A 21,043-nucleotide genomic window follows, 5' to 3' on the forward strand; every position below is an offset into this window, starting at 1 on the left:
CAACATATACTTAATCATATATAAGCATATAAGCCTCTGGTAGTTAAACTGCGCCATCACCATCATTTGCAAAAGTGCATCTTCTTTCATCACATACAAATATTTAAAATATCTTCTTAACTGTTCTTATTCCTTTGTCCTGGTTATTTTTCCTGAGTTTTACAAACAGCTCCTTTGATTCCATCGTTCAGTCACTGAGGACTTACAGTACCAGTCAAAAGTTTGGACACACCTACTCATTCAAGGGTTTTTCTTTATTTTTACTATTTTCTACATTGTAGAATAATAGTGAAGACATCAACACTATGGAATAACAAATATGGAATCATGTAGTAACCAGAAAAGTTTTAAACAAATTAAAATATATTTTATATTTGAGATTCTTAATGACAGCTTTGCACACTTTTGACATTCTCTCAGCCAGCTTCATGAGGTAGTCACCTGGAATGCATTTCAATGAATAGGTGTGCCTTGTTAAAAGTTAATTTGTGGAATTTCTTTCCTTTTTAATGCGTTTGAGGCGAATCAGTTGTGTTGTGACAAGGTATGGATGGTATACAGAAGATAACCCTATTTGGTAAAATACCAAGTCCATATTATGGCAAGAACAGCTCAAATAAGCAAAGAGAAACGACAGTCCATCATTACTTTAAGACATGAAGGTCAGTCAATCTGGAACATTTCGAGAACTTTGAAAGTTTCTTCAAGTGGAGTCGCAAAAACCACCAAGCGCTGTGATGAAACTTGCTCTCATGAGGACCGCCACAGGAAAGGAAGACCCAGAGTTACCTCTGCTGCAGAGAATAAGTTCATTAGAGTTACCAGCTTCAGAAATGGTAGCCCAAATATATGCTTCACAGAGTTCAAGTAACAGACACATCTCAACATCAACTGTTCAGAGGAGACTGAGTGTATCAGTGCTTCATGGTCGAATTGCTGCAAAGAAACCATTACTAAAGGACACCAATAAGAAGAAGAGACTTGCTTGGGCCAAGAAATATGAGCAATGGACATTAGACCAATTTGTCCTTTGGTCTGATGAGTCCAAATTTGAGATTTTTGATCTCTGCATGTGTGGTTCCCACTGTGAAGCATGGAAGAGATGGTGTGATGGTGTGGGGTGACACTGCTTTGCTGGTGACACTGTCAGTCATTTACTTACAATTCAAGGCACACTTAACCAGCATGGCTACCACAGCATTCTGCAGCGATACGCCATTGCTGATTTTCAACAGCACAATGACCCAACACACCTCCAGGCTGTATAAGGCCTATTTGACCAAGAAGGAGAGTGGTGTAGGGCTAAATCAGATGACCTGGCCTCCACACTCACCTGGCCTCAGCCCAATTGAGATGGTTTGGGATGAGTTGGACCGCAGAGTGAAGGAAAAAGCAGCCAACAAGTGTTCAGCGTATGTGGGAACTCCTTCAAGACTGTTGGAAAAGCATTCCAGGTGAAGCTGGTTGAGAGAATGCCAAGAGTGTGCAAAGCTGTCATCAAGGTAAATGGTGGCTACTTTGAAGAATCTCAAATATAAAATATTAACTTTTTTGGTTGCTACATGATTCCATATGTGTTATTTTATAGTTTTGATGTCTTCACTATTATTCTACAATGTAGAAAATAGTACAAATAAACAAACTTTTGACCGGTACTGTATATTGATCTCATCTTTCCATTGTGTTTTGTTTATTTTTATGCACCGTGCCCCTCTTTCTGTGTCGTTCAACCACTGTTTAGTGTTCTCTGTCTGTACATGAAAGTAGAGTAGAAGAAGACTTCTCTGTCTGTACATGAAAGTAGAGTAGAAGAAGAAGAAAAAGAGGAGACCCAAAAGGAGAAGTGGAGACAAAACAATAGAACTGTGGCGAAGGGAAAGGTACTGTAATTGCTTCCACAGCTCTTAGTAGTCTTGGCTTTGGTGAGCTTGTATTTGTACACCACTGGGTCATCTTGGGAAAAAATCTAAAGAGTAGAAGTCAAAAAAACAACATTTGATGAACAAGGTCGAGGCAGACAGCGGGAAAGGACGTCATATCCAATCAAATCCGTTTAGCCCGCAGAGGACTTAGCCGGTTACCATGGCCGTGGCCTGGGTCGTCTCCTTGGTGATGGAGGCTAACCACAGATCTAGGATCAGATTCCCCTTACCCCCAACCCTAACCATACAAGGATGACAATATATTTGACCATGTATTAATGGTTAGGGTAAACTTCTACCTACTTCAGGGCCGTATTCATTACTGCACACCGTAGCAAAATGTTTTGCAACGGAAAACGAAAACAAGCCTTTCTTATTGGACAAGTCCAGGTAGTCCCTCCCAGGTAAGGTTGTTTTGAGGTTGGATCTGGGTGATTTAGGTTCTAGGTTCCATGTTCTAGACCTGGGTGGAGAACGAGCGTCGGAGAGGGGGCCGCCCCTCAGGGTGGGCGGGGCAGGGGGCGTGGTGCTCAGAGATGGAGGGCAGGTCTAGACTTCGCTGGAGATGAAGCGCCGCGAGGGAAGGAGCACATCGGGAGGGACGGGACACAGGTATGGCTGATGGTCATGTGATCTCAGTGTACGGTAGTCTTGGAACCTGGGGGAGGGGAGAGAGAAGGAGAGAACAAGGTTAAGAGGCAAGAAGGATAGGAATGTGTTAAATAATTAGAAGTACAGGGTAACTGAGGGGAATAATACAAATGGGATTGGAAGATTTAAAGAGGTAGAGAGGTCTGTGTTGGGAGGGAACAAGGTTTAGACAGATCGGGTTTCATAAAGTTGGAAAAGGGGAGGATATTATTACTGAACAGTATAATCTATTTAAATTAGATTTATCCAGGTTAATCATAAGGGATATGAGGGTTAACCAGGCAAGAGAACACATGTAGCAACCAAACCCATAAACTAAAGAGTAGAGGTCGACCGATTATGATTTTTCAGCGCCGATACCGATTAGTCGGACGATTTTTTTATTTTATTTATTTGTAATAATGACAATTACAGCAATACTGAATGAACACTTATTTTAACTTAATATAATACATCAATAAAAATGTATTTAGCCTCAAATAAATAATGAAACATGTTCAATTTGGTTTAAATAATGCAAAAACAAAGTGTTGGAGAAGTAAAAGTGCAATATGTGCCATGTAAAAAAAAGCTAACGTTTGAGTTCCTTGCTCAGAACATGAGAACATATGAAAGTTGTTGGTTCCTTTTAACATGAGACTTCCAAGGTAAGAGGTTTTAGGTTGTAGTTAATATAGTATTTATAGGACTATCTCTCTATACCATTTGTATTTCATATACCTTTGGCTATTGGATGTTCTTATAGGCACTATAGTATTGCCAGTGTAACAGTATAGCTTCCGTCCCTCTCCTCGCCCCTACCTGGGCTCGAACCAGAAACACATTGACAACAGCCACACTCGAAGCAGCATTACCCATGCAGAGCAAGCGGAACAACTACTCCAAGTCTCAGAGCAAGTGACGTTTGAAACGCTATTAGCGCACACCCAGCTAACTAGCTAGCCATTTCACATCGGTTACACCAGACATTAGGCTGATGGGCTTGAAGTCATAAACAGCGCTGTGCTTGGGAAGGGCTGCTGGCAAAACGCACAAAGTGCTGTTTGAATGAATGCTTACAAGCCTGCTGCTGCCTACCACCGCTCAGTCAGACTGCTCTATCAAATCATAGACTTAATTATAACATAATAACACACAGAAATACGAGCCTTTGGTCATTAATATGGTCGAATCCGGAAACTATCATTTAGAAAACAAAACGTTTATTATTTCAGTGAAATATGGAACCGTTTGGTATTTTATCTAATGGGTGGCATCCAGTCTAAATATTCTTGTTACATTGCACAACCTTCAATGTATGTCATAATTACATAAAATTCTGGCAAATTAGTTCGCAATGAGCCAGGCTGTCCAAACTGTTGCATATACCCTGACTCTGCTTGCACTGAACACCAGAGAAATGACACAATTTCACCTGGTTAATATTGCCTGCTAACCTGGATTTATTTTAGCTAAATATGCAGGTTTAAAAATATATACTTCTGTGTATTGATTTTAAGAAAGGCATTGGTGTTTATGGTTAGGTACAGTCGTCCCAACGATTGTGCTTTTTTCGCAAATGCGCTTTTGTTAAATCATCCCCGAGCGTTGCATTGATTATATGCAATGCAGGACAGGCTAGATAAACTAGTAATATCATCAACCATGTGTGATTATAACTAGTGATTATGATTGATTGATTGTTTTTTATAAGATAAGTTTAATGCTAGCTAGCAACTTACCTTGGCTTACTGCATTCGCGTAACAGGCAGGCTCCTCGTGGAGTGCAATGAGAGGCAGGTGGTTAGAGTGTTGGACTAGTTAACTGTAAGGTTGCAAGATTGGATCCCCCGAGCTGACAAGGTTAAAATCTGTTGTTCTGCCCCTGAACAAGGCAGTTAACCCGCTCCTAGGCCGTCATTGAAAATAAGAATGTGTTCTTAACTGACTTGCCTAGTTAAATAAAGGTATAAAAAAATATATATAAAAAAAATTATCGGCAAAATAGGCGCCCAAAAATACCGATATCCGATTGTTATGAAAACTTGATATCTGCCCTAATTAATCGGCCATTCCGATTAATTGGTCGACCTCTACTAAAGAGATCCATAAAAAATACCCTTCTTGTAAGAATGAATATGAACAAATTAATTAATTGAATTCACATTCATATTTACAAGAGATGTGAGGATGGCTCATTTTATGAGAACACTATCCCCTGTGACCGCCCAGCCCTTACCTGAGGGCAACTTAACTTTTCAAGTGGACTCTCCACGCGAGGTAGGGTGGACAGTAGCATGCCGTGGGGGGGCTGAGGGCGCTGGGGGGGCAGCGGGGGCAGGGCTGATGCCGTCTGCTGGAAGTTGTTGATCACACATGTCACCTGGTAGAGAGAGGTGGAGATTGAAAGGATGGATGGAAAGAGAGACACAGAGAGAGAATGAGAGCGATAGATGGAGAGAGAAGGGGTAGGGAGAGAAGGAAAGAGAGAGAGAGAGAGAGAAAGAGAGAGAGAGAGAGACTGTAAAAATGTGCTGCTGAAGACAATTTATTTAAAGTGATGTAAATTGAAACATTGCAGCTCTAACTTGAAACTGAATGGGTAATGTCCCCATCCCCACCCCTACCCCCATCTAGCCCTCATCCCCACCACTACTCCCACCACTACCCCTACCCCCATCTAGCCCTCATCCCCACCACTACTCCCACCACTACCCCTACCCCCATCTAGCCCTCATCCCCACCACTACTCCCACCACAACCCCTACCCCCATCTAGCCCTCATCCCCACCACTACTCCCACCACTACCCCTACCCCCATCTAGCCCTCATCCCTACCTCTACTCCCACCACTACCCCTACCCCCATCTAGCCCTCATCCCCACCACTACTCCCACCACTACCCCTAGCCCCATCTAGCCCTCATCCCCACCACTACTCCCACCACTACCCCTACCCCCATCTAGCCCTCATCCCCACCACTACTCCCACCACTACCCCTACCCCCATCTAGCCCTCATCCCCACCACTACTCCCACCACTACCCCTACCCCCATCTAGCCCTCATCCCCACCACTACTCCCACCACTACCCCTACCCCCATCTAGCCCTCATCCCCACCTCTACTCCCACCAATACCCCCATCTAGCCCTCATCCCCACCTCTACTCCCACCACTACTCATACCCCCATCTAGCCCTCAACCCCACCTCTACTCTCACCACTACCCCTACCCCCATCTAGCCTAGTTAAATAAAGGTAAAATTAAATAAAAATAAAAATCCCCACACTGAGAGAGAGCTCCCACACTGCCCTCATCTCCCCATCTAGCCCCTACCCCCATCTCCACATCTAGCCCTAATCCCCACCCCTACACCCACCACTACACCTAACCCCATCTCCCCATCTAGCCCTCATCACTACCCCCATCTCCCCATCTAGCCCTCATCACTACCCCTACCCACATCTAACCCCATCTAGCCCTCATCTCCCCATCAACCCCCCCTACAACTAGCCCTCACCCCTACACCCACCACTACCCCTACCCCCATCTAGCCCTCATCACTATCCCATATAGCCCTCATCCCCACCTCTACTCCCCCAGTCCCCACACAAGGAAGATAGCGATGGCCCCTCCAGTCAGGTATCCAACCAGGACGTTCGCCACCCTACCCCCACCTCCCCACCCCCTACTCCCCAGTCTTCTCACCAGGAAGGCAGCGATGGCCCCTCCGGTCAGGTATCCAGCCAAGACGTCACCCCAATGGTTCCTGTACTCTGTGACCCTCACCACCCCCACCAGCACAGCCAGGGACAGGAGGGTCAGACACAGGGTGGGCTTGGTCAGCCGGGTGCCCTTTGTACGGAACACCAGCGTCACGTACATCTGAAACACACACACAGAGAGGAATAGTTCATTTAAAAGTTATTCTGCAGACACACACAGAGGTGGAGGTTAAGATGCAAGCAGAGCTATACGTTCTAGATATACAGTACCTCCACAGAAGCACACACAGAGCTATACATTCTAGATATACAGTACCGCCACAGAAGCACACACAGAGCTATAAAAGTCTACATATACAGGATATCACGACTTCCGCCGAACTTTGTCCCTCTCCTTGTTCGGGCGGCGTTCGAAGTCGCCGACCTTCTAGCCATCGCTGATCCTCTTTTCATTTTCCTTTGGTTTTGTCTTGTCTTCCATCACACCTGGTTCCAATCCCATTCATTACATGTGTGTATTTAACCCTCTGTTCCCCCCCATTGTCCTTGTCGGTGATTGTTTGTTTGTAAGCTATGTGCAGGATATGTTCTGGTGTGCGACGGGTTTTGTACCCACTTGTATTATTTTGTATATTTTGGTTTTCTGAGTTTTTGAGGACTTAATTAAACTGCTCCGTTTTATACCAAGTTCGATCTCCTGCGCCTGACTTCCCTGCCACCAGCACGCACCCTTACAGAATCACGACCCAGTATGGAGTCAGCAGGAGCAGGTACCCCAGTTATAGGGTTGGAGGAGCACGTCCGGGAGCATGCAGCAATGCTTCACCATCTTGGCACTGCCATGGACCGCGTTGTCCGGACTATGGACCGCTGGGAGAGACAGGGAGTTCTTCCAGCGCCTCTACCAGGGGTCTCCCCTGAGCGCCCCTTTTCCACCTGGTTCCAGTGGGATTCGTGTCTCCCTGCCCCAGGAGTACGACGGAGAGGCTTCGACCTGCCAGGGGTTCCTGCTTCAACTGGAGCTATACCTGGCCACCGTTCATCCGACTCCATCGGGCCGTGAGTGGGTGTCCGCCCTCGTCTCGTGCCTCACCGGGAAAGCCCTGGAGTGGGCCAACGCCGTGTGGAGAGAGGGAGATGCGGCGTTGGATCAGTTTTAGGAGTTCAGTTTGTGTTTGTCACTTTCCCTGAGTTTGTCACTTTCCCTGAGTTTTCCCCGCATTCCCAGCATAAGGCGCTCGTCAATTCAGGTGCGGTTGGGAATTTTATTGACAGAGCTTTAGCCCATAGTTTAGGGATCCCCATCGTTCCCATGGATGTGCCTTTCCCCGTTCACGCCTTAGATAGTCAACCATTAGGGTCAGGGTTGATTAGGGAGGTCATCGCTCCTTTGGGCATGGTGACGCAGGGGGGGTCATACGGAGAGAATTAGTCTCTTCCTTATTGACTCTCCTGCGTTTCCCGTGGTGCTGGGCCTACCCTATTTCTTGGCCACAGAGGGCTCTCACGGGGTGGTCACGAGAGTGCTCAAGTATGTGTTTAGGGGTTTCCGTTGGTGCTACTACGGTGGAGAATCCAGACCAGGTCTCCACCGTGCACAATCCCCTTGAATATGCAGATTTGGCTCTCGCCTTCTCCAAAAAGAAGGCGACTCAATTATCACCTCATCGACAGGGCGATTGTGCGATAGACTTCCTGGTAGACGCTGCACTTCAAAGGAGTCATGTGTATCCCCTCTCACAGGCGGAGACGGAGACTATGGAAACATATGTCTCTGAATCCCTGTGTCAGGGATACATTTGGTCCTTCACTTTACCCGCCTCCTCAAGTTTCTTTTTTGTGAAGAAGGAGGGAGGTCTGCGCCTGTGTATTGACTATCGGGGTCTGAATCAGATCACGGTGAGGTACAGTTACCCGCTACCTCTCATAGCCACAGCGATAGAGTCAATGCACCTGGCGCGATTCTTCACCAAATTAGATCTCAGGAGCATTTACAACCTGGCGCGTATCCGAGAGGGAGACAAGTGGAAGACGGCTTTCAGTACCACCTCTGGGCACTATGAGTACCTCGTCATGCTGTACGGGTTGATGAATGTGCCATCAGTCTTCCAAGCCTTTGTAGACAAGATTTTCAGGGATATGCACGGGCAGGGTGTAGTGGTGTATATTGAGGACATTTTGATATACTCCGCTACACGCGCTGAGCATGTGTCCCTGGTGCGCAGAGTGCTTGGTCGCCTGTTGGAGCATGACCTGTATGTCAAGGCTGAGAAATGCCTGTTCTTCCAACAGTCCGTCTCCTTCCTAGGGTATCGCATTTCCACCTCAGGGGTGGTGATGGAGTGTGACCGCATTGCAGGCGTGTGTAATTGGCCGACTCCCACCACAGTAAAGGAGGTGCAGAGGTTCTTAGGGTTTGCCAACTACTACCGGAGGTTTTTCCGGGGTTTTGGTCAGGTAGCAGCTCCCATTACCTCACTGCTGAAGGGGGTCCAGTGCGCTTGCAGTGAGGCGGATAGGGCTTTTAGTCACCTGAGGGCTCTGTTTACCTCGGCTCCCGTGCTGGCCCATCCAGATCCCTCTTTGGCGTTTATAGTGGAGGTGGACGCGACCGAGGCTGGGATAGGAGCTGTGCTCTCTCAGCGCTCGGGTACGCCACCGAAGCTCGGTCCCTGTGCCTTCTTCTTGAAGAAGCTCAGCCCGGCGGAGCGAAACTATGACGTGGGGGACAGGGAGTTGTTGGCTTTCGTCAAGGCCTTGAAGGTGTGGAGACATTGGCTTGAGGGGGCTAGACACCCTTTTCTCATCTGGACTGACCACCGCAATCTGAAGTACATCCGGGCAGCGAGGAGACTGAACCCTCGCCAGGCAAGGTGGGCCATGTTTTTCACCTGTTTTGTGTTTACCCTTTCTTACAGACCAGGCTCCCAGAACGCGAAGGCAGACGCATTGTCCCAGCTGTATGACACAGAGGAGCGGCCCCTGGATCCCACTCCCATACTCCCCGCTTCCTGCCTGGTGGCGCCGGTAGTGTGCGAGCTGGACACGGACATTGAGCAGGCGTTACGTGCAGAGCCCGCTTCCATCCAGTGTCCCGCTGGGTGTCTGTACGTCCCGTCTGCTGCCCATGACCGGTTGATCTATTGGGCCCACACGTCACCCTCCTCTGGTCATCCTGGGATCTGTCAGACAGTGCGCTGTTTGAGCGGGAGGTGCTGCTGGCCTACCTTGGCTAAGGACGTGAGGGTTTATGTTTACTCCTGCTCGGTGTGCGCCCACTGTAAGGCTCCTAGGCACCTGCCCAGAGGTAAGCTACACCCCTTACTTGTTCCACAGCGGCCTTGGTCGCACCTGTCGGTGGATTTTCTTACTGACCTTCCACTTTCACAGGGTAACACCGTGATCCTGGTCGTTGTGGATCCTGTCGTCTCCTCCCTCTGCCCGGTCTCGCTACGGCCCTACAGACTGCGGAGGCCTTGTTTACACACGTCTTCCAGCACTACAGGGTGCCTGAGGATATAGTGTCTGATCGGGGTCCCCAGTTCACGTCTAGGGTCTGGAAGGCGTTCATGGAACGTCTGTTGGTCTCGATCAGCCTTACTTCAGGGTTTCACCCCGAGAGTAATGGGCAGGTGGAGAGAGTGAACCAGGATGTGGGCAGGTTTCTGCGGTCCTATTGCCAGTTCCGGCCGGGGGACTGTGTGGAGTACGTGCCCTGGGCCGAGATGGCACAGAACTCGCTCCGCCACTCCTCCACTAACATCTCTTCCTTCCAGTGCGTACTGGGCAACCAGTCGGTTCTGGCGCCTTGGCATCAGGGTCAGACCGAGGTTCATGCGGTGGAAGACTGGTTCAGGCACGCAGAGGAGACATGGGAAGCCATCCGTGTCCACCTTCAGCAGGCCGTGACACGCCAGAAGGTTAATGCAGATCGCCACAACAGTGAGACCCCGTTGTTCGTACTGGGGGACCGGGTCTGGCTCTCGACCCAAAACCTGCCCCTCCGCCTGCCCTGCCGGAAGCTGGGTCCGCGGTTTGTGGGGCCATTTAAAGTCCTGAGGAGAGTGAACAAGGTTTGTTATAGGTTACAGCTTCCACCCGATTACCGTATTAACCCCTTGTTCCATGTGTCTCTCCTCAGGCCGGTGGTGGCTGGCCTGCTCCAGGAGTTTGAGGTGCGGGAGGTTTCTCCGCCCCCTCTGGACATCGGGGGCCCTGGCGTACTCCGTTCGCTCCATACTGGATTCGAGGCGCCAGGCGAGGGGCCTTCAGTATCTCGTGGAGTGGGAGGGGTACGGTCTGGAGGACAGGTGCTGGGTTCCGGTCGAGGACGTGTTGGACCCATCTATGCTGCAGGAGTTCCACCGTCTTCGTCCGGATCGCCCTGCGCCTCGCCCTCCGGGTCGTCCCCGAGGCTGGTGTCGACATGCTGCTGGAACCGCGCATCAGGGGGTGGTTACTGTCACGACTTCCGCCGAACTTGGTCCCTCTCCTTGTTCGGGCGGCGTTCGAAGTCGCCGACCTTCTAGCCATCGCTGATCCTCTTTTCATTTTCCTTTGGTTTTGTCTTGTCTTGTATCACACCTGGTTCCAATCCCATTCATTACATGTGTGTATTTAACCCTCTGTTCCCCCTCATTGTCCTTGTCGGTGATTGTTTGTTTGTAAGCTATGTGCAGGATATGTTCTGGTGTGCGACGGGTTTTGTACCCACTTCTATTATTTTGTATATTTTGGTTTTTGAGCACTCAATTAAACTGCTCCGTTTTATACCAAGTTTACCAAGTTCACCTGACATCACCGCAACCAGCACGCACTCTTACACAGTACCTCCACAGAAGCAGACACAGAGCTATGAAGTCTAGATATACAGTACCTCCACAGAAGCACACACGGAGATATTAAGTCTAAATATACAGTGCCTCCACAGAAGCAGACAGAGCTATAGAGTCTAGATATACATCACCGCCACAGAAGCACACACAGAGTTATAAAGTCTAAATATACAGTACCTCCACAGAAGCACACACAGAGATATAAATTCTAGATATACCCTCTACCTCCACTAAGCACATAGAAATGTACAGAAACATACATTCACACTTCAAAACACTGATATCAGAAAACATATCTCTATTCTTCCCGGTGTCACACTTTATTCCTTCCCCTCTAACTCCCCCCTAGTTCCTACCACTGTGTAGACAGCAGAGTAGATGCTGAGGGCCGCGTCCTTGGAGGGGAAGGACTTGCGTGCAGACGCAACCAGGTAGGGGTTCCCAGTGCAGGCGCGTCGCTCTGTGATGTACTGCATGGGGGACTGGCAGCCCAAGACTGTGTAGTTGGGGCGGCAGGCAGACAGGAAGTGAGGGGTCTGGTTTCCTGTCACCACCTGGCCTGCGTTGGCGAAGATGGTGGTGGCGAAGAGGCCAAAGGAGTAGACGCCTAAGGGGGTGGAGGAGGAGAACGGGGGTGGAGGAGGTGGAGGGTGAGGGGAGAGGATGGGGGAGGAGAGAGAGAGGGATAGGAAGAGAGGGAGAGGAGAAGGGAGAAACAGAGAGACAGACGAGAGGGCAGAGAGAGATAAAAACCCTTCATTCAATGCTGAATGACAGTAGTGAGGCAGCATGCCCAATATAGTGCACAATATATTAGGACCAATATACACCAGGTTTAATATGGTCTAATGTACAGTGGGACCTATAGCCGAGGCTCACCCAGAAAGCGTACTATCCTGCGGAGGAGGGGGTTGAAGTAACAACAGTCAGCCGTCACAATGGTCTTCTCCTGAGCCCCCTCCGCTTTCACAAAGAACGTTGTCACCTCTCCAATCAGAATCTACAGACAGACGAACAGACGGACGGATGGACAGACAGACAGAGAGAAAGGCAGAGAGGTTAGTGTAAAACACTGAAAGAGCTACGAGCAAATCCAAACCCACTACAAAAGAACGGTATCCTGTATTTGTTCAAAGTATACTCAGTTCTTGTATATGGCATTATTTATGGCTAGTTTCAGCCAGCCACAGTAACCTATGTGGTCATACAGTATTAACAGTAGAACAACTAGAAGTATTCCATTCAGTTACTTTCCTCTGGGGAAGAAACCCGCCGACTGTACATTACATTTTTATGGTTGCTGAATAATCAATGTTCAGTGGAGGAAACAGCAGGGCAGGACCCTGGTATAGTGTGGAGAGGAGGTGGGTACTGGTTTAGTGTGGAGAGGAGGTGGGGACTGGTTTAGTGTGGAGAGGTGGTGGGTACTGGTTTAGTGTGGAGAGGAGGTGGGTACTGGTTTAGTGTGGAGAGGAGGTGGGTACTGGTTTAGTGTGGAGAGGAGGTGGGTACTGGTTTAGTGTGGAGAGGAGGTGGGTAATGGTTTAGTGTGGAGAGGAGGTGAGTACTGGTTTAGTGTGGAGAGGAGGTGGGGACTGGTTTAGTGTGGAGAGGAGGTGGGGACTGGTTTAGTGTGGAGAGGAGGTGGGTACTGGTTTAGTGTGGAGAGGAGGTGGGTAATGGTTTAGTGTGGAGAGGAGGTGAGTACTGGTTTAGTGTGGAGAGGAGGTGGGTACTGGTTTAGTGTGGAGAGGAGGTGGGTACTGGTTTAGTGTGGAGAGGAGGTGGGTAATGGTTTAGTGTGGAGAGGAGGTGAGTACTGGTTTAGTGTGGAGAGGAGGTGGGGACTGGTTTAGTGTGGAGAGGAGGTGGGGACTGGTTTAGTGTGGAGAGGAGGTGGGTACTGGTTTAGTGTGGAGAGGAGGTGGGTAATGGTTTAGTGTGGAGAGGAGGTGAGTACTGGTTTAGTGTGGAGAGAAGGTGGGTAATGGTTTAGTGTGGAGAGGAGGTGAGTACTGGTTTAGTGTGGAGAGGAGGTGGGGACTGGTTTAGTGTGGAGAGGAGGTGGGGACTGGTTTAGTGTGGAGAGGAGGTGTGTACTGGTTTAGTGTGGAGAGGAGGTGGGTAATGGTTTAGTGTGGAGAGGAGGTGAGTACTGGTTTAGTGTGGAGAGGAGGTGGGTACTGGTTTAGTGTGGAGAGGAGGTGGGGACTGGTTTAGTGTGGAGAGGAGGTGGGGACTGGTTTAGTGTGGAGAGGAGGTGGGTAATGGTTTAGTGTGGAGAGGAGGTGAGTACTGGTTTAGTGTGGAGAGGAGGTGGGTACTGGTTTAGTGTGGAGAGGAGGTGGGGACTGGTTTAGTGTGGAGAGGTGGTGGGTACTGGTTTAGTGTGGAGAGGAGGTGGGTACTGGTTTAGTGTGGAGAGGAGGTGGGTACTGGTTTAGTGTGGAGAGGAGGTGGGTACTGGTTTAGTGTGGAGAGGAGGTGGGTAATGGTTTAGTGTGGAGAGGAGGTGAGTACTGGTTTAGTGTGGAGAGGAGGTGGGTACTGGTTTAGTGTGGAGAGGAGGTGGGTACTGGTTTAGTGTGGAGAGGAGGTGGGTACTGGTTTAGTGTGGAGAGGAGGTGGGTACTGGTTTAGTGTGGAGAGGAGGTGGGGACTGGTTTAGTGTGGAGAGGAGGTGGGGACTGGTTTAGTGTGGAGAGGAGGTGGGGACTGGTTTAGTGTGGAGAGGAGGTGGGTACTGGTATAGTGTGGAGAGGAGGTGGGTACTGGTTTAGTGTGGAGAGGAGGTGGGTACTGGTTTAGTGTGGAGAGGAGGTGTGTACTGGTTTAGTGTGGAGAGGAGGTGGGTACTGGTTTAGTGTGGAGAGGAGGTGGGTAATGGTTTAGTGTGGAGAGGAGGTGGGGACTGGTTTAGTGTGGAGAGGAGGTGGGTACTGGTTTAGTGTGGAGAGGAGGTGGGTACTGGTTTAGTGTGGAGAGGAGGTGGGTACTGGTTTAGTGTGGAGAGGAGGTGGGTACTGGTTTAGTGTGGAGAGGAGGTGGGGACTGGTTTAGTGTGGAGAGGAGGTGGGTACTGGTTTAGTGTGGAGAGGAGGTGGGTACTGGTTTAGTGTGGAGAGGAGGTGGGTACTGGTTTAGTGTGGAGAGGAGGTGGGTACTGGTTTAGTGTGGAGAGGAGGTGGGTACTGGTTTAGTGTGGAGAGGAGGTGGGTACTGGTTTAGTGTGGAGAGGAGGTGGGTACTGGTTTAGTGTGGAGAGGAGGTGGGTACTGGTTTAGTGTGGAGAGGAGGTGGGTACTGGTTTAGTGTGGAGAGGAGGTGGGTACTGGTTTAGTGTGGAGAGGAGGTGGGTAATGGTTTAGTGTGGAGAGGAGGTGGGGACTGGTTTAGTGTGGAGAGGAGGTGGGTACTGGTATAGTGTGGAGAGGAGGTGGGTACTGGTTTAGTGTGGAGAGGAGGTGGGTACTGGTTTAGTGTGGAGAGGAGGTGGGTACTGGTTTAGTGTGGAGAGGAGGTGGGTACTGGTTTAGTGTAGAGAGGAGGTGGGTACTGGTTTAGTGTGGAGAGGAGGTGGGTACTGGTTTTGTGTGGAGAGGAGGTGGGTACTGGTTTAGTGTGGAGAGGAGGTGTGTACTGGTTTAGTGTGGAGAGGAGGTGGGTAATGGTTTAGTGTGAAGAGGAGGTGGGTACTGGTATAGTGGAGAGAGATGGGTACTGGTATAGTGGGTACTGGTATAGTGGGAAGAGGTGGGTACTGGTCTGGTATAGTGGGGAGAGGTGGGTAATGGCATAGTGGGGAGAGGTGGGTATTGGTTTCGTGGGTAGCAGTGGGTACTGGTATAGTGGGGAGAAGAGGGTACTGGTGTAGTGGGGAGAGGTGGGTACTGGTATAGTGGGGAGAAGTGGGTACTGGCATAGAGGGGAGAGGTGGGTATTGGTATTGTGGGTAGAGGTGGGTACTGGTATAGTGGGGAGAGGTGGGTACTGGCATAGTGGGGAGAGGTGGGTATTGGTATAGTGGGGAGAGGTGGGTACTGGTATAGTGGGTAGAGGTGGGTACTGGCATAGTGGGGAGAGGTGGGTACTGGCATAGTGGGGAGAGGTGGGTACTGGCATAGTGGGAAGAGGTGGGTACTGGTATAGTGGGTAGAGGTGGGTACTGGCATAGTGGGGAGAGGTGGGTACTGGCATAGTGGGGAGAGGTGGGTACTGGCATAGTGGGGAGAGGTGGGTACTGGTATAGTCGGGAGAGGTGGGTACTGGCATAGTGGGGAGAGGTGGGTACTGGCATAGTGGGGAGAGGTGGGTACTGGCATAGTGGGGAGAGGTGGGTACTGGCATAGTGGGGAGAGGTGGGTACTGGCATAGTGGGGAGAGGTGGGTACTGGCATAGTGGAGAGAGGTGGGTACTGGCATAGTGGGGAGAGGTGGGTAATGGCATAGTGGGGAGAGGTGGGTACTGGCATAGTGGGGAGAGGTGGGTACTGGCATAGTGGGGAGAGTGGGTACTGGCATAGTGGGGAGAGATGGGTACTGGTATAGTGGGGAGACGTGGGTACTGGCATAGTGGGGAGAGTGGGTACTGGCATAGTAGGGAGAGGTGGGTACTGGTATAGTGGGGAGACGTGGGTACTGACATAGTGGGGAGAGTGGGTACTGGCATAGTGGGGAGAGTGGGTACTGGCATAGTGGGGAGAGTGGGTAGTGGTATATTTTTCTCTCATAGACAAAGATGTAGATGACGCAGTTATGTGAAAGACATAACTACTGTTAGAGATATAACTACTGTATAGAGATATAACTACTGTATAGAGATATAACTACTGTATAGAGATATAACTCCTGTATAGAGATATAACTACTGCATAGAGATATAACTCCTGTATAGAGATATAACTACTGCATAGAGATATAACTACTGCATAGAGATATAACTCCTGTATAGAGATATAACTACTGTATAGAGATATAACTCCTGTATAGAGATATAACTCCTGTATAGAAATATAACTACTGTATAGAGATATAACTCCTGTATAGAGATATAACTCCTGTATAGAAATATAACTACTGTATGTTATATACCCTTTGTTGGCAATGGTCGTTGCACAATTGGTGGCTGACTAAATACATATAAATACAATAAATAAATTTTGCCCCACTGTATCTAGTTCTATTGATAGTTCTATATACATTGATACTGCTGCTTAACACAGCGGACAAGATTTACCATGTGACGTGGTTGTAAACTGTTTTTCTGGCTGAGAAGACGTCATTAGCTAACCAGATTACAACCACATAGACATTTTTTACTGTTTGCAACAACAAAAAGGGTGTAAAAACCAGTAAACAACCTGACCAGAACGTCAGGAAAACGTCAGGAAAACATTGTCACAGTACATCCAGTTTTGCCCCACTGGCATTTACAACAGCCATGGTTCAGCAGGGTTATTATGCCTTCCCAATAGTACCCATGTATAGCAACGACCAAAAGTAGTCTTAAACGGGGATGTGTCCCAAATGGCACCTTATTCCATGCATAGTGCACTACTTTTGACCAGGGTCCATGGGGTTCTGGTCAAAAGTAGTGCACTATAGGATAATAGGGTGCCATGTGGGATGCAAACGATGCTATTCATATGCATGGTCTCTGTCCCTACGGGTGCTGAGCTCTGAAGATGACTCAACCACATCACAGGCTAACGCTAATACTGTCTCCTCTCATTCCCCTTCACCCTACACAGGCCTGAGGGCCCCGGTGAGGGCTCAGATGTTAGCGTACACTCCTAGAAAAAAGGGTTCCAAAAGGGTTCTTCGGCCGTCCCCATAGGATCATATTTTTGGGTTCCAGGAAGAACGCCTTTCCACAGAGGGTTCTACATGGAACCCAAAAGGGTTCTCCTGTTGGGACAGCCACAGAAACACTTTTGGAACCCTTTTTTCTAAGATTGTACGTACGTGTGTGTGTGCATGCGTGTGTGTGTGTCTGGAGGGCCATGTAGTGGCAGAAATCTAGGTCTGGTCTTCTAATCATCTGTCAAGTGTGAGAGTCACACTTGAAGGCTTGGCTGTCTTGAATAGCAGAGGAGAAGTGAGGAGAGGAGACGGGAGGAGAGGAGGAGGAGATGTGTAGGGCTTTGTAGGATCCTTGATCCTTCCCTTGTGATGTCAGACTATCTGAAGTAATGTGAAGGCTGTGCAAGAGCAGAACAATGTTTTTCAAATAGAAGGAACAGTATCTAGCATCAGAGAATACTCTTTTCAGGGATTCCCAAACTCTTTAGATACATTTTTCAAACTCCTGGATGAATGCTGTAGTTCAATTAAATCTTATTACATACTGATCTAAACACATAATCTTCCATGTTACACAGACGGTTCTACATGGAACCCAAAATAGTTCTACCTGGAACCAAAAGGGTTTCTACCTGGAACCAAAAAAGGTTATTCAAAGGGTTCTCCTATGGGGACAGCCGAATAATCCTTTTAGGGTCTAGATTGCACCATTTTTTCTAATAGTGTTCAGTATGCGGTGAGATTTAGCTATGTAGCGTTTTAGCATCCCACGCTCCTACCGCACCATGCATATTGCATGATCATGTACCCTACATCCTCGGTCTCTCTCTGTCAAAGGGTCTTGTGATCATTGGAGGGGCTCAGCAGTATTCTGATCAGAGCTGTTTGGAGGATCTAACAGGGGTTAGGGAGATAAAGGGCTTGTGTGTGAGTATGTGTGAATCTGTGTCAAAGGGAAGGTCTCTGTGTGTGTGTGTGTGTGTGTGTGTGTGTGTGTGTGTGTGTGTGTGTGTGTGTGTGTGTGTGTGTGTGTGTGTGTGTGTGTGTGTGTGTGTGTGTGTGTGTGTGTGTGTGTGATCAGATGAGTGGTTGTGTGTGTGTGTGCTACTGAGGATCTAAAGAGAAGAAGTTGAAACAGGGGTTGTGTGATCCACTGGGCTAACTCCCACTATGACCACCATAATAGAGAGTGTGTTTGCTAGGTGTGTGTGTGTGTGTGTGTGTGTGTGTGTGTGTGTGTGTGTGTGTGTGTGTGGAAGTGAGGAAGTGAGTGGAGAAGCAGGGATGTGAGGAAGTGAGTGGTGAAGCAGGGATGTGAGGAAGTGAGTGGAGAAGCAGGGATGTGAGAAAGTGAGTGGAGAAGCAGGGATGTGAGGAAGTGAGCGGTGAAGCAGGGATGTGAGGAAGTGAGTGGAGAAGCAGGGATGTGAGGAAGTGAGTGGGGAAGCAGGGATGTGAGGAAGTGAGTGTTGAAGCAGGGATGTGAGGAAGCAGGGATGTGAGGAAGTGAGCGGTGAAGCAGGGATGTGAGGAAGCAGGGATGTGAGGAGGTGAGTGGTGAAGCAGGGATGTGAGGAAGTGAGCGGGGAAGCAGGGATGTGAGGAAGTGAGCGGGGAAGCAGGGATGTGAGGAAGTGAGTGGGGAAGCAGGGATGTGAGGAAGTGAGTGGTGAAGCAGGGATGTGAGGAAGTGAGTGGAGAAGCAGGGATGTGAGGAAGCAGGGATGTGAGGAAGTGAGTGGGGAAGCAGGGATGTGAGGAAGTGAGTGGGGAAGCAGGGATGTGAGGAAGCAGGGATGTGAGGAAGTGAGTGGGGAAGCAGGGATGTGAGGAAGTGAGTGGAGAAGCAGGGATGTGAGGAAGCAGGGATGTGAGGAAGTGAGTGGGGAAGCAGGGATGTGATGAAGTGAGTGGAGAAGCAGGGATGTGAGGAAGTGAGTGGAGAAGCAGGGATGTGTGGAAGTGAGTGGGGAAGCAGGGATGTGAGGAAGTGAGTGGGGAAGCAGGGATGTGAGGAAGTGAGTGGTGAAGCAGGGATGTGAGGAAGCAGGGATGTGAGGAAGTGAGTGGTGAAGCAGGGATGTGAGGAAGCAGGGATGTGAGGAAGTGAGTGGTGAAGCAGGGATGTGAGGAAGTGAGCGGTGAAGCAGGGATGTGAGGAAGCAGGAATGTGAGGAAGTGAGCAATGAAGCAGGGATGTGAGGAAGTGAGCGGTGAAGCAGGGATGTGAGGAAGCAGGGATGTGAGGAAGCAGGGATGTGAGGAAGCAGGGATGTGAGGATGTGAGGACAGCGGTATAACTATGGGACTCAAACAGAGAGGTAAATGGAGAACAGCTATGGTGTAAAACAGCTATGGTGTAAAACCGTTATGGTGTAAAACAGTTATGGTGTAAAACCGTTATGGTGTAAAACAGTTATGGTGTAAAACCGTTATGGTGTAAAACCGTTATGGTGTAAAACAGCTATGGTGTAAAACAGTTATGGTGTAAAACAGCTATGGTGTAAAACAGCTATGGTGTAAAACAGCTATGGTGTAAAACAGTTATGGTGTAAAACAGTTATGGTGTAAAACCTTTATGGTGTAAAACAGTTATGGTGTAAAACAGCTATGGTGTAAAACCTTTATGGTGTAAAACAGCTATGGTGTAAAACCTTTATGGTGTAAAACAGTTATGGTGTAAAACCGTTATGGTGTAAAACCGTTATGGTGTAAAACAGTTATGGTGTAAAACCTTTATGGTGTAAAACAGTTATGGTGTAAAACCGTTATGGTGTAAAACAGCTATGGTGTAAAACCTTTATGGTGTAAAACCGTTATGGTGTAAAACAGCTATGGTGTAAAACAGTTATGGTGTAAAACCGTTATGGTGTAAAACCGTTATGGTGTAAAACAGTTATGGTGTAAAACAGTTATGGTGTAAAACCGTTATGGTGTAAAACAGCTATGGTGTAAAACAGTTATGGTGTAAAACAGTTATGGTGTAAAACCGTTATGGTGTAAAACAGTTATGGTGTAAAACCGTTATGGTGTAAAACAGTTATGGTGTAAAACCGTTATGGTGTAAAACCGTTATGGTGTAAAACAGCTATGGTGTAAAACCGTTATGGTGTAAAACCGTTATGGTGTAAAACCGTTATGGTGTAAAACCGTTATGGTGTAAAACAGCTATGGTGTAAAACCGTTATGGTGTAAAACAGTTATGGTGTAAAACAGTTATGGTGTAAAACCGTTATGGTGTAAAACAGTTATGGTGTAAAACCGTTATGGTGTAAAACCGTTATGGTGTAAAACCGTTATGGTGTAAAACCGTTATGGTGTAAAACAGTTATGGTGTAAAACCGTTATGGTGTAAAACCGTTATGGTGTAAAACCGTTATGGTGTAAAACAGTTATGGTGTAAAACAGCTATGGTGTAAAACAGCTATGGTGTAAAACAGCTATGGTGTAAAACAGCTATGGTGTAAAACCGTTATGGTGTAAAACCGTTATGGTGTAAAACCGTTATGGTGTAAAACCGTTATGGTGTAAAACAGTTATGGTGTAAAACAGCTATGGTGTAAAACAGCTATGGTGTAAAACAGTTATGGTGTAAAACCGTTATGGTGTAAAACAGCTATGGTGTAAAACAGCTATGGTGTAAAACCGTTATGGTGTAAAACAGCTATGGTGTAAAACAGCTATGGTGTAAAACAGCTATGGTGTAAAACCGTTATGGTGTAAAACCGTTATGGTGTAAAACAGTTATGGTGTAAAACAGTTATGGTGTAAAACAGCTATGGTGTAAAACAGCTATGGTGTAAAACAGCTATGGTGTAAAACCGTTATGGTGTAAAACAGTTATGGTGTAAAACCGTTATGGTGTAAAACAGTTATGGTGTAAAACAGCTATGGTGTAAAACAGCTATGGTGTAAAACAGTTATGGTGTAAAACCGTTATGGTGTAAAACAGCTATGGTGTAAAACAGCTATGGTGTAAAACAGCTATGGTGTAAAACAGTTATGGTGTAAAACAGCTATGGTGTAAAACCTTTATGGTGTAAAACAGTTATGGTGTAAAACCGTTATGGTGTAAAACCGTTATGGTGTAAAACAGTTATGGTGTAAAACCTTTATGGTGTAAAACAGT

General features: G+C 48.0%; 1 protein-coding gene across 1 annotated transcript in view; it reads right to left on the minus strand.

Annotated features, from left to right (window-relative positions):
- Positions 1 to 1,635: 1,635 nt before the first annotated feature.
- The window catches only part of LOC139399235 (phospholipid phosphatase-related protein type 5-like), a 30,332-nt gene continuing 10,924 nt past the window's right edge, over positions 1,636 to 21,043 (minus strand). The window contains exons 2-6 of the mRNA XM_071144752.1: positions 11,992 to 12,112; positions 11,469 to 11,719; positions 6,261 to 6,437; positions 4,808 to 4,935; positions 1,636 to 2,580 (exon numbers count right to left, since the gene is read on the minus strand). Coding sequence (XP_071000853.1) covers positions 2,472 to 2,580; positions 4,808 to 4,935; positions 6,261 to 6,437; positions 11,469 to 11,719; positions 11,992 to 12,112 — 786 coding nt within the window. The 3' untranslated portion in view covers positions 1,636 to 2,471. The remainder of the gene's footprint in view (positions 2,581 to 4,807; positions 4,936 to 6,260; positions 6,438 to 11,468; positions 11,720 to 11,991; positions 12,113 to 21,043) is intronic.

The sequence above is a fragment of the Oncorhynchus clarkii genome, unplaced genomic scaffold (genome assembly GCF_045791955.1).
Source record: "Oncorhynchus clarkii lewisi isolate Uvic-CL-2024 unplaced genomic scaffold, UVic_Ocla_1.0 unplaced_contig_12864_pilon_pilon, whole genome shotgun sequence".
Lineage (NCBI taxonomy): Eukaryota > Metazoa > Chordata > Actinopteri > Salmoniformes > Salmonidae > Oncorhynchus > Oncorhynchus clarkii.